The sequence below is a fragment of the Papilio xuthus genome, unplaced genomic scaffold (assembly GCF_000836235.2).
Source record: "Papilio xuthus unplaced genomic scaffold, Pxut_1.1 DF829129.1, whole genome shotgun sequence".
Lineage (NCBI taxonomy): Eukaryota > Metazoa > Arthropoda > Insecta > Lepidoptera > Papilionidae > Papilio > Papilio xuthus.
This window is the reverse complement of record NW_013529520.1, coordinates 2,810,214-2,828,522: the sequence shown is the minus strand read 5'-3', so window position 1 is coordinate 2,828,522 and position 18,309 is coordinate 2,810,214. Positions and strand designations below refer to the sequence as shown.

Below are 18,309 nucleotides of genomic sequence, written 5' to 3'. Positions count from 1 at the left end.
CAATTTTATTTCTATCAATTATAGAAGACTTAAAGATATATCTTATATTTAGATGTTTGTGTGTTTTTGCTAATATTTAATAAACATGATATATTTAGCAATTTCATAACTACTTTTTACAAATTTCACACATTTACATAGCTTATTACACTTATCTAATGAAGACGTAATAAATAAAATTTAATAAAAATCATTTTTAACCAACGTTTTACGTTTTTGATAACATTAAACATAAATAACCGTAATTTAATATTGCCTAATTCATTTAAAACATGTCATAGATAGAAATATTAAATTAGACTTTTTTAAAACATTTCTAACACAAAAATTATCGAATAAAAAGTTATCTATGGTTTTTAAAACAGTTAATGCAAATTATTACAATACACATTAGTTTTTAGTATTTATCTAAATGTCTTGCTTGTATTTATAACTTTTGTGTGATCGTAAAATAGGGTCAGATTAAATTGGAATATGTCGTAACTAACTAACTTTGTTTAAATTGTATTTTAGTTTTATCCATAATAGTATTTAAATCCATTTCTGTAGTCTGTCCTTCCGGATTGGATGTTGAAAAGTTATCATACGATATATATTGCGGAGTTTGTTGAACTTCAGATTTTATAACAACGGGACGCTTCTTTGTCTTAATATATCCTAATGCTGATACAAGCACTATGAATACTATAAAACCTATGCAGCATCCAACTACCAAACTAAGTCTTCTCGTTAAGATATCAGCTAGACCCAAATACGTATTAGAAAAAGGACTATCCATTGCAGCACCGAATATTTCAATCGTACGAACTGTGCTACATTTAGTTGTTAACGAATCGTTCATCGATGATTTTAAATAATTAAATTGATGTTCATCACCAAATAATGTAATACTAGGAGTTTCTTTTGGTAATGCAACTCTCGCATCTGTGGTAGACGAGTCCGTCGATATTCCGAAATTGCCAATGGCTATTACGCATATGTAGTACCGTGTCCCTGGAGTCAAATGATTCAGTCTGGTTGAACGGGCAGTAAGGTTGAGAAATTTTCCTCTTATCTGCAAACGTAGTATCAAATTATTTTACTAAAACTGTACATCTTTTAAACATTCCCTAAACCTCCGAGAACATTTCAAGATCAAGACAAGATGAATCCGTTCAGCCGCTGTTGAGTTTTAGCGAGACTAACGAACAGCAATTGATTTTTATATATTATATTAAAGTCTATAATATAATTATCATCAATAATTTGCAATTTAATCGTGATACAAGCTTTCATCGTTATCATTAAATTAGGAGTTAATTACGTTATTCCAGTCCTTTAGGTATAATTAAGTTAATATTGACTAATTCAAAATTGCATACTCACACTATTTGTATTTTGCTCGCTAAAGTAAGCAACTTGAAATCCACTTAATCCCGTCTGATTGCGGCTCTGCCAAGATACAATTACTGAATATGTTTGAATATCTTGTATAGCGACTCGTAATACAATGGGCACGTCGCACAATTTGTGAGGCGTCAGTTCCGTGAAACGGAAACCTTGGAGTTCATCTGGATGTTCACAGAATAAGTTTCTCGTCCCTTTGTAAACTATTTTAAGATGTTCCTGCATCCACTTCCATTGATCTTGAGACTCGCAATTGCATGTGATTGGATTTTCTGAAATTAAATTTATATACATTTCAATGGTAGTTTTTTTGAGATTTTTATCATCAGTTCGAATGGAAAAACATATTGGTACATGGCGGGATTCGAACCTAGGACCTGCAGATAGCAAATCAAGTGCTGAACCCCTGAGCCACCGAAGCTCGATAGTCAGTAGAGTTCATCATTTCATTAACTTATCAAACCTAATAGCAAACTTTGAACAAGATAGGGATTCAGTTCGTATTCGCTACTTCACATTGAAATAGTCAGCTGTTGTAACAAGAATGTCGGTTACTATTGATCCGACCATTATGAATATTGAGCTTCACCTTTGTATAATAATAAATAAATAAATAAATAAGTAATCACAATATTGTTGAATATAAGTACCTTCCAAAATTAGAGATTTTATTTGAGTTTCCAATCCAGTCAACATCTTCATTTGAATTTTTTCAATGTAATTTCTACTCAAATCTATGCTGGTCAATTTGTGTATGTTCTGGAATGCATCCGATGAAATAAACGATAGCCAATTTCCACTTAAATTTAACTCTACCAAACTTTGAAGATTACGAAAGTTATCTTTTGTTATTCTTGTCAAATGATTTAATGAAATATCCAACTTTTGCAAATTTTGTAAGTCCGGCGTAAACTCTTCTAGCTCTCTCAATATATTTCGCGAGATATTCAGCAGTCGAATAGAATATATGCCTTGGAGTCTCTCTCGGGGAATATTTTCCAATTTATTTTGACTTAGGTCCAGTATTTCCAAAATATGAAGTTTAGAGAACGCGCCCGGGGACAAGCGAATTATGTCGTTGCCTGATAATGTTAATTTTTTTAAAGATGGAAAATTTTCGAAATCTTTGCTTGTTATAATAGTTAAATTTGTATTAGTTACAACTAACTCCTCAAGAAGTGGGAATTGTTTTAAAGGATATGTTTGTAGTAATTGAATTAACGGATTATGGGACATGTTCAATGTAGCGAGCACCGGTAGCACAGTTTCGGAAAGGCCATTGCTTGGAATGTGCTTAAAAATATTATTTGATAAATCAATTTCTTTTAAACCTAACGAGTGTTGGAAGAAATTCGGAGGAAGGACTGTTAGCTTATTATTATTCAAATTTAAAGTTATCAAGTTTTTTAATGCCGGAGAATTGAAACCATTTAGAATGGATATTTGATTTTTACATAAATTCAATGTTCTTAGATTTTGAAGGCCAACGAATTTGAAAAAATCAATACTTTTTAACTGGTTCTGACATAAATCCAAAATCTCCAAAGATGATATATTAAATAACGCAACATGTGGGAAGTCGGCAAAATGATTTCCTTTCAAATTTAGTTCTTGCAATATCGTTGTGTACGCAAAGACATCTTTATGCAAATCTCTTAGCATATTAAAAGCCAAATTAATTCGTAATAAATTCTGATTCTTTATAAAAGTGGCCGGTCGTAGTTGCGATATGTTGGCACTTTCTAATGTTAATGACTGTAATGAGGGTAATTGAGAAAATGTCGTATTTTCTAGGACACTAAAGTTGTTCTTGGAAATAACAAATGACTTTAATACTGGTATCTGAACTTCAATAATGTTTTCCCAGTTGAGAAAATTATTGCTCATTTCTAAGTCACTTAAGTTGGGCATTGTTTTTAATGAATTGATTTCTATAGTTGAAATGAAATTGTTATTTATTCTTAGTTGTTTGATTGGAAGCGGAGTTAGAAATAAGTCTAAAATAGTTATCTTATTGTCAGATAGATCGAGTACTTTCAATTTTATTAAAGATTGAAATGTATCTTTGACAATATGTCGTATATCATTATTTTGTAAATAAAGTTCTTCCAAGGAAGTAAGATTAAAAAATGTCTCGTTGTTTAAAACAGTAAGTTTATTATCGCTAAGATCTAAATATTTTATTCTCCTTAAACGAATAAATGTTTTGCTTTCAATGTGCATTATTGAATTATTTTTAAGATAAAGTCTTTGAATATTAATTAAGTCACTAAAAAGATGAGCGTTTAAAGCTTTTATTTTGTTTTGTGTGAGCCACATGATGTGTACATTAGTTTGTCCTTCTAACGAGCTATTTTTTAATAAATTTAAAGAATTCGCACTAAGCTGAATCGACACCAATGAAGAGTTTCTATTCGGGAATATATCTCCAATAGTTGTTAACAAATTTCCTTGCAAATTAATATGCTGAAGTTTCCTCAATGTTATAAAAGCATGTGATTCTATAGTTGTAATAAAATTATTTTGTAAATGCAATTCTAATAGCCCCGGCAAGGGACTAAATACATTTCGCTTAATGTAATTTAAATGATTGTTTTGCAGACGAATTTCTCTTAATTCTGCCAATGTACTGAAAACGAACTCGTCCAGTTCATTTATTTCATTATTATCTAGACTAAGAGTTACCAGTTTCGTATTGAATTTAAAAATATCACTTGGAATTTTTCGTAAAAAATTTGTTCCCATGTGCAGTTGTGTTATGTTTTTTAAAGAAGAAAAACAATTGCTATGTAATTTATGTAAGGCGTTATGCTCTAAATTAAGAACAGTCAATCCTTGTGTGTTTTGAAATGCATTAAATGGTATTTCTAGTATATTGTTATCGGATAAAAATATTTCTGAAAGTTGCAAAAGGTTGGAAAAGACACCCTCAATTTGATGAAGATGATTATAGCTTAAATCTATAGTACGTATTTTAAGATTTCTTTTAAAAGTATTTTGCGCTAAGTGTATAAGCTTGTTTCTACTTAAATCTATATTTTCTAAATGTTCTAAGGGATAAAACGCCTCCTCATCAATGGTTTGTATTTGATTACTAAAAAATGCTAGCGTCTTAATATTTGGCATACATCGTAACCATTCCCTTTCAATTTTTATAAATAAGTTAGAGTTTAAATCTAAATTAACTAAGTTATTGATTGTTATATTATAATTATCTGGAATAGTTTTTATTTTATTCCAGGCTAATTTTAAATTATTCAGTTGGTATAATCCTCCTATTGATGTCAATGGAAATACTTCCAGGAAATTTTCTGTAACATCTAATTCAGTCAATGAATCTTCTAAATTATAAAATGCATGTTCTGAAATATTTGCAAGTTTATTTGCTTTCAAGTTTATTTTCTTTAATTTAACATCTTTGAATGTATTCGCGTCTATTTCTTTGATTTCGTTTAACTGCAAATCGAGTGCCTCAATTTTAAGAAGTTTAGAAAAAGATTCGTGTGGAATTTTATTTAGTTTGCTTGATATTATGCTTAAACTTTGCAACGAATCGTGTATGACCAAAAATGCATTTGGATTGATTCTATTAATATTTGATTGTGAAATTTGTAAATTAACTATTTTAGTTTGTGGGGAAAAGAGATCCTGTTTAAGCTCCGTTATAGATCCATCGAGGTCATAGATTGATAGAGATTGTATAGTTCCTTTGATCTTCAACAGTACACTTCTGACTACACCAGGTGTTGCACTTGGACATTCAAGAAATAATCCTGAAATAAAAAATAAAAACTCCATGTTAATAAGAAACATGAAACTATATATTTAGATAGATGGCGCCACATGCATACCTTCTTTGAAATTATAACAAGGACAGATTGGATTCTCTGTTAAACTCGGGCACTGTGATTGTTCTTCTCCTTGCAGTATCTGAATATGGATGATAAAAAGAAATGCGTATATTCCGAATTCCACTTTGGACAGCTGAGTACAAATGCCCATATTGATTTGACGTCATTTCATCCACATGTTGCATTCGGAGCGTCGAAGTTCTTGAATCTAAAATATATTATAAATTATTTATAAAACAGAAAAGAACATAACTTTACAATTTTTCTATGTTTTGTGACTTTGACTACTTTTTTCATTAGTAAGTATAATAAGCGGACGTTATAAAATACGTACAAAACAAATGTATTGTGTTTAGTATATTAATTTTTAGGTTATTAGACTAGAGATTGTGAGGAAAGTTTTTAGAAGAAATGGTTTACTTTTATATAAATATTAAAATCGTGGCAATGATTAAAAATCCTTTTTTCATGAACTTAAAAGTGACGGAAAGGGTTAGAAGATAATTTTTATAAAGTTTGTTTAAAATATAAGTGACCCTAGGACACAAACCATGGCCAGTTATTGTCTTTAAAACAAAATACATATATTTGGATTGAAATTTATTTTACTTTTCTAATATTTTAAGGTCACGCATTAAATGAAAAAGGATATGAAAGTTATCAGAGCGAATCGGAATTAAATGCAAATAAAGCATATCCGAATAGTTAAAGTTTCTTCTCGAACTTTAAGACATCTCTCATTTAAAAGTTTCTCTTCTATTCCAAACTTCACAACGTAACCTTTGCATACATAACCTTTTTCAACTATTGTCAGCCAACCATAAGAATTCAAACTGATCTTAACTAATAGTGGTAGAGCCCGCTTTAACATCTTCGCACGAATTGGCCCGGCTCGCCCGGTTAAACCACGACCACACAGAAGACAGGCGTGAAGTGGAAGCAATTCCGCATTTCGTCTGATGAGTGTGCATCTCGGAGGCCTTATTTAGTCCTCTTTTCCTTCCTACCCTTTCCGGATGAGAGGATGCATGGAAATGTTTTCTTTCTGTGTATCCTCTCCCCCATCGATTAATGGTAGGCACAGCATATGCAATTGCGTATTTCTATGAGAAACGGTCACTTCGCTATTTCGGCGATTTCAGGTGGCCACTCGCTCGTTTGCCACATTATAATGTAAAAAAAATAAAAGAAGAACATCTAATTAGGATGTGTGAAGTTACTTTTTTTTGTAATCATAGATTTAGCTGGTTTTATTTCTATACGCTTAATTCAATAAAATTTCTTTCACAATTATATATTATATTTCAAAAAAAGTAAGAAAAATATGTTCTATTGTTACACGACGTGAACGAGTCAAAGTTTTCGTATAAACAGATCCATGTTGTCATGTCATGTATTAACATGAATAAGATATCGGACATATAAAAAGTATTCATAAGTGTAAATGTTAGGATTTTAGAATAGTTATTATATTTTAATCTAATGAACTTAATACAAGTATTATGCCTTGTTTCATTAATTGCTTGAATGACTCAAGTCAAAGTAGAATAAATTATCATTAATCTGTCCATTATCTTTACTTCAATTCCAAGTAAACAAAAAATCTGTGAAGAGATAAAAGAGTAATCAGAAATTCCAACTTAATAAATATATCTGGGAATCACTTAATGTAGTCTGTATATTTCAGTATCTTTTCTCGATTAAATAGTATTCTATATCTTAGTATATACATAGACATATCGGATGACATGTCCGTTTTCCTTATACAGAGTGATGTTGACTGTGTCGATTGTTGTATATTACCTGTAGTACGAATAATAAATTAAATTATACTAATTACATTTTTAATTTAAAATATAAAAAATTTTCATAGTTCTCAAGAAAGTGAATAGTCTATTATTCTACCACACGTTATGTGATGTGGTTGAAATGGTATGCCCTAATTCATCATAGAACTTTGACATTGTATCTCATATATTGTTGTTCATTGTATCTTAGTTGAATTTTTGGGACACGCTGTATAAATAAATTGTTAATATAATATTGGCTATATTAGTTAAGTGAGTTTGCGGCTTCAAACCGCGAATCCTAAGTGATTGTTTAGTGAATATTTATTAACGACTGAAAGGAGGGTACTTTATTTACCACTATTGTTTTGTACCAAGTACTTTATTAATGGCAGTTTTTGGTAAACAACTTTTTTTAAGAGTGTGTACTCTGCTGTATGCTCAACTATTAAACGGATTTTGGCGAGCGAGTTAGGAGCGAGGGGATTTTTTAAATTTACTAATGATGTATATTTTACTAGCTGTCGCCCGCGACTCCGACGGAGTTTTTGTTTAAAAAAAGAGAAAAATTTAGAAGTGGACTACCCTTAACATTTAGGGGGAAAAAATAGATGTTGGCCGATTCTCAGACCTACTCAATATGCTCACAAAATTTCATGAGATTCGGTCAAGCCGTTACGGAGGAGTATGGGAACGAAAATGGTGACACGAGAATTTTATATATATGATATGTCTAATAACTAGCTCATAGATGCAATGTTGTTACTATATTTTATCCAAGTAAGCATTGATCAAACGGAAATTGTGTTCAATGATAGTAAATCTCATTATTTTGTTTATTACACAAGCATTATATCATACTAAGTTTTGGAATTATAATTCATGTTTGTGTGTGCGTGTGATATTCAATTTTGTGTGAGATAAAACATCAGAGCTGTTGTAATTTTGAAACTAAAAGATTTCTTCAAACAAATATAAATGTTTATGTTAGGCTTGTTAGACCATATTTGTGGAAGAATGTAAAGCAAATAACCTTTCTGGTTTGAATATACAGTGACGGAATCCAATCACTTGAGTTCTTCAGTATTCATAAAAAAGAAATTATTGTCAATTGAACATACAACAAAAGAGTATACAACATTGAAACCATTTACATACATACAAACAATTTTGTATTTGTATTTACAAAATGTATGGTATGTATTACAGACAAAAGTTCGAATAAAAGGCAAACGTACCCGATTTCCTCGAATGGTAGTTTCAATTTTATCTTTCGATACGGATTCATATCATCTCGGTTAACGATCGTACCTTTGTCGATTTCAATTTGCTGCGGCTTTTACTAGAATAACGAAAACCAACCATTCATCGTGTTTTTTATTGTTGTTTTTCTTTTAATTTACAATTTATCGAACTGAAAATTTGGAACGAACGACGATATGACCGTAAAATTTTTCGCTAATCCTGCCAAGAGAAGTTCTGTGTTCGTTTTGCTTTTGTCTGACCTAGTAAATAAGTGTAAGCAGTATTTTTTACAAATTAGTATCATATATTTTTTTAATAATTACTTAATCATGAAAAATAACTATTGATTTTTGTGGCATCGACTCCTTGATGGTATTTATTATTATTGTATTCCGTCTGACATGAGGGTAATATTTTTCGCTCGTTTGCAAGTTTGTTTTTATGTATTTAGATGGGTATGTATGTATGTAAATTCCTTTGTGACGGTCTAGAGCCTATACGATTGAATCGATTTTGAAAAGTGACGTGTCATTTGATTCGTAATACTTCCCGAAATATGATAAGGTTATCATAATACATGACACATACAGTGGACATAGGAGAAAACATTCTTAATTAGTGAAAAATGAGTTCGAACCTCACTCAACATTTTTTTTTATTTAATTAACTACTTTAATCATGTTTTTATGTTTTTGAGTATATTCAGAAAGATAATGTAACATATAACCTTAAAGATTATTTAATTTAAGTAAACAAAATTAAAACTCTGTTTTAATGCGAAGCGAATAGATGGCGCTATTTCATCAATTAGAGTCTCAATCAGATAGATTTTTTGGTTTATTAAAATTAAGTTTAGACTAAGTTATTTTTCTCGTAAATGTAAAATAATTTTATTTGGAACGTATGCTCTGATTAAAATAATAATTAAGTAGTATTTCCATATTAATTATAAAGATATTATTAAAAGGAGGTATTTATAGCTATTTAAGTAGAATCTTTGCTTAACTTGAGGACAAGTTTTGTACAATTGACCGTTAAAATTGAACGATTCGAATGAATACGAATGCTGTCTTGATGTTTAAGTTGTAACATTCAATAGTTTTATTATGTATATACTTATTATAGTTTTAATTATACCCATAAAATATATCTCATTATTTTTATTAAAAAGTTGTTTGCGTTCTGAATAATAAGATACCTAAAATGAAAAGAACAACGTTTGAAAGTTAGAAAGTTGTAACGTTCTTTAAATAAGCGTTACAAATTTTATTAAATCTTACAATTTATTGGATTCAAAATATCTCAAATTATCACAATGGTAAATAAATTAACGTCAGAATAATTTTTATCATTATGATTATGAACACAAAAAACAATTAAATATAAAAATATTAAACACTCTATACTTACCAGATTAGCCAGATAGCTAATATGAATATTCTAATTGCGTGAAAGTACTAAACATCACTTTCTCCTGTTCGCAATAGCGTATTATAAATAGATCATCCAGTAATATTCGCACATTCAAACTTCACTCACGGTGAACTAGTCGATCGCGGAGCTATGTTGTAGTTCGGGACGTCTGGGAGCATTCGGGAGCGACTGCTCCGTCCCCACTCTCGCAGCCCACTGGAGCTCTGATCTCGACGGAGTCTGCGTAATAGGGACGCCATCTCTACAGATTGCTGTATGGGAATAAGCGCTAATAAATTACAAACGTTGTACGCGTTACGCGAACGGGACCATGTTCTTGATTAGTTTGAAGTCTTCCGCTAATGTGTCTGACGATCATAAGGAAGTCTGTTTGAAGTTTGATTTTTTTTAATTTTTTAAAAATAAGTTTCATCTAACTCAATATTAGTTCAAATCAATGTTTTATACACAGTTAAATAGCAATAAATGCAAAATTACCTATTGTTGTAAATCGTCAAAACCAATATTGTTTGGTTGCGAGAATCACGTTGCGCGTGTCGCGTACACGCATATTTGAAACGTCGCGAATTGCCTATTCGGTCAATATAGGCAAAGCGAAAACCTGTCAACTGTATGGTGTGTATGTTGATTGCTGAATTTTCTGACGACGATTTTCTATCTGCAAAACATATTATCATTTGCTTTATTTTAGAAAATTCAAATATACTACATTTCTTGGTCACGTGTTGCAGCTATGCATGTTTAAGTTTTAACATGGAAGAGTTTTAATTAATACTATATGTGCTTTAATATCAAAGATATCAGCTACAAACACCTAAATTTATATATTTTACACGAAGAGTCTTAAATCTATGATATTAAATAAAATATTAAAAACGAACCCTTCTCTCTTCGGAACCTTGCCTAAAGGGACTCCTTTCAAATATGTTTTAGGCAATTATTCGTTATTAATACTTGTTTGTAATAATGCACAGATAGAAATACGTTGACGCCTTACACGCTCCAGTATAAAATAGATTAAAATAATTTCAAAGTATACATTTTACTGCGTTTTTATATCGCCGTTGAAATAAAACAGTAAGTGATTTGCATAAAAGTTTAATGTTTCCTATTATATTATACTGTATCCCTTTAACTTTACATCTGTCCTAATTTCAAATTCTGATGTATATTATAAAAATAAATGCTAATAATTATTTCAACAGAGTCAAATTGAAACAAATTTTAATTAAAATGCATTGACAATTCAAATATTTTGTACACACTTTTTAATTATAATCTTATTATTTAATTTTGAAAACTTAAATTAAATCTTCTAAATGTATTTTAAATGTCAAAATGTCTTTCAACTCATTGAGGCATTTCCTTTCTCGATATCAGTAGAACTTATGTCCTCTACAAGTTGACTTATCCCGGGGGAAATAAGGAAAAGCAGGAAATACGCTTGGGGTCTCACGTAAAAATATGCCTTCAAACGTTGTTTGTGGAAAAAAGTGGAAAAGCACTTTGGTTTCATACTTCGATACAAAATAAACTTGAAATTTTGAGCCTTAACAAGGGTAAATATAGAAGCAGGTATTGAAATTTATAAAAAATGATATGAAATAATTTAAAAAATCATCATATTTGAACATTTGATTGGACTTGGATAGTGAAATGTAAATTAAAAAATGTCGATGTGAGAAATTCGTCGTGCAACAAACTGCAGTAATTGAGTGCGCCGGAGCCCGGATGTTTGTGTAGCAAGGAGAAGTTTTTATCAGCTTCTACTAGCAGACTTTCAGTGTCGCGCTAACTGCTCGTTACGTAAAAACCGTAGAAAAACTTCGACTCCTTCCCTTTGACTATAAAAACTAAATTAAAAAGTAAGTGCGAGATTCGATCTTATTCCTTTTTGGGCGGCTCAAAGTCACACTTAAAATATCCGTTCATAATTTAAATATAAGTAATTCGCAACGTAAATTCAAGATTATCGCAATTTAATGCGGAAAAATTGAAATAATGATTTGTCCCCATTCGGTCAAGCAATAAATACCATCTGAATATAAAAGTGTCCAAGTGATTATGGGTGGTGTTGATCACCTCGGTATTCCCGCCGCTCGTTTGCCCCCTTCTTTTATAAAAAAGTCGGCTTGGAGTGGGTAACCGTATATGTTTTTCATGTGTGATGTGTGACTTTTTTATTGATAAATTTTCATTGGTCTGTTGTATAGCGAATCAGTAAATATTGTACAGTTTGGAGCAATCTTTCGGCCGGAAAACAAAACTTCATGGCACAATCCGCGGCCTGACGACGCCCTAAAATTATTTACCTTTCATTCCGTTCACTAAATGAGTAGGTTTATTGGATTAAGGCCAGAAAGCTTTGCCCTTAATTGGGGCTTTCCGACAAATAACTTTTCTGTTTTCTCAAACTCGGACAGCTCTTAAATAATACTCTTAATTAAATTTGTATGCCTCATAAAATAGATTTTGGTAATTTTCTATTTTCCATAGTTCCTTATTTGGATATTATCGTAATATTTAATTTAGACCGCGTTTCGAAATACTTTATTTATTTACATTATCATTCTATTTTTAGCCATTTTATTGTTAGAACCCGCAGTTATTTAAAACGTTTCAAATACTTTAGACAATACTTGAAGAAGATTGTAAAGCAATTGAATAGTGTCGAGATGATTAAGTCAAATTGAAAGAATCAGTGAATGATTCAATTGCTCGGATAATCACATTCATCCTTTCTCTAACAAAGACTGACATGGGCTACTTCGAAACATTATAAATAACATCTTGATCATTTAATGCATATGCCTATAAGGAATATTATGTAATGTAAACGTGAATCTACAAAGCCCCATATCTCATTTCGATTAATGATCTTAAAAGTGGAAAATGAAAGGCACATTTCAAACTCTAAGACGGTTGCTGGATACCTTAGGTATATGCCCTAGACTCTAGGGACACATTCATAAAAGTCAAGGTAAATTGCGGCTGAGAATGAGTCACGTTTCTGCTTTCTTGGCATTGAATACATGTACCGTGACATTGAAAGGCAGACGAACTTCTTACCTCTTACAAAAATACAGAAAATATCACATCAAGTTTTAAAAATATAAACATAATTTCTTTTAATTTGGATTGCCTTTTTTATATTTGAAACGGGAATGAAAAAATAACTTATGAACAGTGCGTAAATTACATCGTTTACACTAAAGGTGGTGTGTGATGGGTGCCATTATGGAAAGTATTACCGACAATTTCCAGTTTGTGTGTATGAATTATTCATGTACACAATCTATCAAGCGGATGGGGAGGGCATTTTACAAAACAAACAAATTTTATTGATCTCCCAGGCGTCGTTTGTGCGTCCATAATAAAATATTTACATTTACTTAACACTTCGAACAGTTAGATATTACACCCTGAAAACAATGGTTAAAGCTTAGCAGGTGTAATGTGGTTGAAAACGATTTTCATTTATTTTTTGTTATCGTGCTATCTGTGGGCTTCTGAGACCAAAACCCCTTTATAAAAGAAATCGTCGTACCTGTCTTTGTCTTCAAAAAAAGGGATAACAACATGTTATAAATGGGGAGTTTGGCTATGGTATATTACGTGATTACATTAAATTTTCAGTTTTGTGGTAATTGAAAATCGCACGAAAGTATCAAATACAATCTCTAATGACATCGAAACAATGTCTTCAATAAACTAGGCTGTTTATAAAGTTATTAAAAACTGAACAGTATAAATGTTAAATATATTTATGATATAGATACCTAGAAAACGTCATATGGCAAGGTGTCAAGAAAAAGGTCACGAAAAACAATAAATTTAATTCAAGCAAGAACCAAGAGCTTAGATTATTTCACACCATTTACTCCTTTCAGCTATCGTGTTCGTAATGTTAGGTTCTATGAAAGGAATTTCTTGAATGTCTATATAAAGTTTAGATATCATATTTCCTTAGTCAGTATCGTCAGAATTATAGTCGTATATTTTTTTTATGTTATATTAAATTTGGTATCTAGAAAAAAAAATCCTTACGTCTCTACATTTGTTAAAATTAAAATTAACTAAAATATACTTTTTATTTTTTAGAATCTTTTTTAAAAATATAAATAACGGAATATTATACATATAAATGTAATGCGACCAATAATTAACAAAGATTTTTATTTCCTATTTTGAAATAACTTTTAATATTTATTTTTCTATATTGGTAGCAAAATATTGATGAAAATGTCCTATTAAAAGGTCTGTGTCTGTCTGCAGAGATATTGTGTTAATTTCTATGTCAACACGTTTATAAATTTCTTAAATAATGTTTTTATCTATTGTTATTACTTATACCTCGGTCAAAAGCAATTCGTTTTAGGTGAGTTTTTAGAAACAGAACAATACCTTTTGTCAATAGGAGTATCTTTTCGTTGTAAAATTAAGGTGTCGACGAAATGGGCCGCTATGAGAATCGAGGGGCAATAAATTCCTACTCAGCTACACAGAACTATGAGTTCCGATTATTTCGCGCCATTTACTCTTTTCATTCACCGTCTGTGTAATATAAGATTCAATGCGAAAATTCGTAACACAATTTTCCGGTGAAATAAAATATTATATCAAAGTTTATTAAATGTACCAAATATATTTATTACTCGTTTTATGACCTTAAAATTGTCTGTAAAATTTAATTACTATTTACTATTACTTAATTGCTTTATGTTTAAATGATTTATAAAGAATTCGCGATACCCTTCAACTTTTTAGACCTTTCAAACACAAATATTGAATAAGTCACAGAGGAGACAAACTTTTTCAATTTGATTTCCAAAATATACTCTTTAAATTTATTTAGCTAAAGGTGATCTTTACCAATGTTAAATATATAGGCAATCAGTGGTAGGCAAATGGTTTGTGTTAACATTTACGGTCTAAACAAGTTGAAATTGATGTTACAGAAATACGACCGATGGCAAGCCGGGCGCTGCAGCTCCCGACGCTATCTGTCGTCCGCTGACCTATATTTTATTTTTAAATTTCCTATATCAATGTACTTCTAAGTCTAATATTAATTAAAAAAACAGTCTAATCTGCCACCTATATTTCACAAATTAAATATATTGGCTCTTTTTGTCCATTGCCAAATAGCCTAAGTAAATCTATTTTAATTAAGTTATTATATTATTTGAATATACCTTTTCCAAATGTTTCATTAATTGATTATACCATATCTCTATAAAGTAAATGTAACTAAAACAGTGAAAGGAAGTAAAAATTGAATTATTGTGTGGTCAAAACCTTTTAAACATCGAAATGCGATTAAAGAGTATCACATACGTTATAGGTACGTGTTATTTAAGTTTAAAACAAACGTAAAATGAAATCTGATAGCTTTATATTTTGAATCCACAAATTAAGCAAATTTGAAAGCAAAATGAGCTAGTCTTGGTGAGTGCAGATTGTAAAGTTCGTCATTTTATGTGAAAACTTCATGACACGCTCTGGTACTAGGAACTTGAGGACAAGTGCTGGCGACGTGACGCTCATTTTGCTTCAAAGTTTTATTCTCATGTAAAGCGTATGATGTACAGAATCGTATACTTAAAATTTACTTTACGTCACTTACTGCAACTTTAAACAACGTGTTAGGAAATATTAGTAACTATTTATTTTACCCATAAGTTATAAATTCTGAATTTTTGTCCTGGAATTTTAATTCTTATAAAATAATGAAATGAAGTTTTATAATTTTTAAAAACGTTTTCATAACGTATTTTATAATCAAACGAAACTAATCATAAAATTATATTTATAACAGTGCATTGTTTATCTTTTACGGTTCAATATCACGAGAGCAATAAATTTTACAAAGATTTCTTAGTCTATCTCGGTTAGCTTTTACTTACTTCTGTGTGTTTTTTTAATAATTCTGTGTCATATATTACAAGAAATATAGCTACGTTTTACTATGAAAATACCTTTGAGATTGGTCGTTTTTCCTTTTTACGTGCATATAGACCCACCATTAATAATGTTAGGGTCATAAGAAAGTTTTATTATAATGTTACTATGAGCGTTATAAATAAGGTTCCTTCATCTTTTGAATTAATATTAAACGATGAAATTAATATTCGAAGTTCAACGTTGGACTAGAAATCTTTCGATAGTCACATATTACGAAAAAAAATATAGTGATATTTTAATTTGGTGACGAATTATTGAGATGAATTAATAATTATTTATATTATAATAGAAAACCAACCATCAATCTAGAATTTATATACTATTAATAATAAAATTGATGAATAGGTTTTGAACAGAGACATTTATATACGATTATAAGTATTTAAAAATGCGTTCTTAATGTTTACATTTGTAGCAGAAATGATCTTACTAATATTGTAAATGACCCTGTTTAGATAGATGGATGGATGTTGTCTCCAGAACGACTGAACAGATCAGGATGAAATTCAGCATACATATAGAACATACTCTGATAGAGCACGTAGGCTACTAATTAAGTTTTTTTTTTCATTCCGCGCGGACAGAGTCGCGGGCGACAGCTAGTAATTCTTAACTTTACTAACAAGTCATTCAACTACACACACGCAAATAAGTTTGAATGTTCGTTCGCTAAACAAGGGAAGTGTTCTAAATATAAATAAGTGCGCTTGCGATGTTGGTTCGTACGGGAAGGCATTTATGACTTCAAACAATGCGTAAAAGATAGAACGCCGAAGCGTTAATGTCCGCTTTTGTAAGTAAATGGAAGAAACAAGAAATTGCCATTTTGAAACATTGAAAAATGGAATTTCTTCTATAGACATTATCAGATATTAAAGATTAAATCATTATTGAAAATAATAACCTAGGCATGATTGTTGGTAATATCAAAAAAAAAAACTGTCTTATTTATAACATAAAAATATAACCACAAAACGTCCAATTCCTCACTCATTCATAAACTGAAGCACGTGTTGGCTAGAGCTTTGAATGAACGAGGGAGAACATTAAAGCTACATTTACAATGAGGCAAAGCTATTTCAAGCAACTTTACGTCAACAACAAGTTGAGTATAAAACTCGATGTATAACAATGTCGCGGTGAAAGTTTCATGAATTAGCCTCGAGAGTTATAATGCCTCGTTCAAGTGGCGTATTTTGAAAGGCATTACGTAAACTTTTATAATTATTTTCATTTCCCACTCTAAATATTGAAATACGGTTGGTTTACACAATTTTGCATCATGAAAGCTGTTTTAGAATTCACAAGTGTTATCGAAACTTTGCTTATCGGTGTAAACTAAGTCAATATTCGACACAAAGATTTAAATCTCTTACGAAATTCCAAAACAGGTGTAAGTCTACTCTTTGTATTATCGATAAAAGATTGAAAAAAATTGTAAACACTCCGATAGTTGCGTTCGTGTCTTACAACTGGGTTAAAGAAACAAAAGCTTTTATTTGAAGTGAAATTAAAAACCAAACGAGACCCGTCACTCATAGACATGTTTTTCAAAGAGATATTAAACGTAAGAGGAAAAAAGAATTTAAAAAATGTACCTATATGACTTATGTATGTGCCTGTCGTTTCTAAAGTAAAACCATCACAAGCTATTGCTTTTGACAAACCCATTGAATTAACATAATGTTTCATACACATTTTATTTTATTACTTTTCTTTCTTCTTTAACTTAAGTTCTGACATTAAAAATATCTATTATTCTCTTAATTTTTACATGTTATAAATTTCTTTACAAATTACGTTACTTTGGTAGCAAATAATCAAATCGGGTAACCTAATTGTATTAGTTTTATATGAAAACCGCTTCCAGCATCGTTTTGAATAGATAACATTTTGGAATAGACAATGAAACAGACAGGTTAAATTGAACTGACACGTGATGCCACTTTAGGCTACATGATTGCCACATGCATATTCTATTATATCGAGCAGATAATTGCCTTTAGTTGAGCAAGTGATTTTGTTATATAACTATTCAGTTACAATTTATCTTAAGTTGAGCTATATTTATTAAGTCTAGATTATCTTTTTTTAATTAAAAAAGAGGATATTGTTGAGTGTAATTAATAAAAAGGACCTTTTTGAGATTTTAATGGGATGTTCCTTCATTTTTATTAGAGAATCTATCAAAGAAGTGTCTGAAATTATGTGTTTTTTTAGTAATAATACATAGTTAAACAATAGAAACATTTCTTATAAGTATAAAAAGTATTTTCATATAGTTAAGATTTATTAACGAAGGGTTGCTGGGTGAAATCGTCTGAAATATTGAACACGTCGGCCAAATTTATAGGGATAATATGTTGTAGGAAGCAAAGTGTGCTCTCAAAATTTTCTCTTTCAACAAAAAAGTATTTACTGTTAAGATAACCTACTGTTATTTTGTTCATCATTTATTTTGCTACTTAATTTTATAAATTAAAAAAATATAGTTTTAAAGCATTTTAGTGTAAAATAAAAACTAATCATATAGATAACATCGCCTGTGCGATTTAGACAAAAAAATAATTCCACGAACTTTAATAAGACTATATTAAAATTTCCTAAAAGTCAATGTAATATTTATAATAGTGTATGACGTC

General features: G+C 30.3%; 1 protein-coding gene across 2 annotated transcripts; it reads right to left on the bottom strand.

Annotated features, from left to right (window-relative positions):
• Positions 1-421: 421 nt before the first annotated feature.
• Positions 422-9,940, bottom strand: LOC106121385 (toll-like receptor 8). 2 transcript variants are annotated; one of them, XM_013317047.1, is made up of 5 exons: positions 9,680-9,940; positions 5,238-5,445; positions 2,037-5,159; positions 1,366-1,658; positions 422-1,054 (listed from the first exon to the last, which is right to left on the bottom strand). In XM_013317047.1, the coding sequence occupies exons 2-5, from the start codon at positions 5,386-5,388 to the stop codon at positions 488-490; spliced, it is 4,134 nt and encodes a 1,377-aa protein (XP_013172501.1). In that variant the 5' UTR covers positions 5,389-5,445; positions 9,680-9,940; the 3' UTR covers positions 422-487. The 2 variants fall into 2 exon arrangements, with proteins under 2 accessions (XP_013172501.1, XP_013172509.1); XM_013317055.1 differs by having other exon boundaries at positions 9,809-9,940.
• Positions 9,941-18,309: the final 8,369 nt, after the last annotated feature.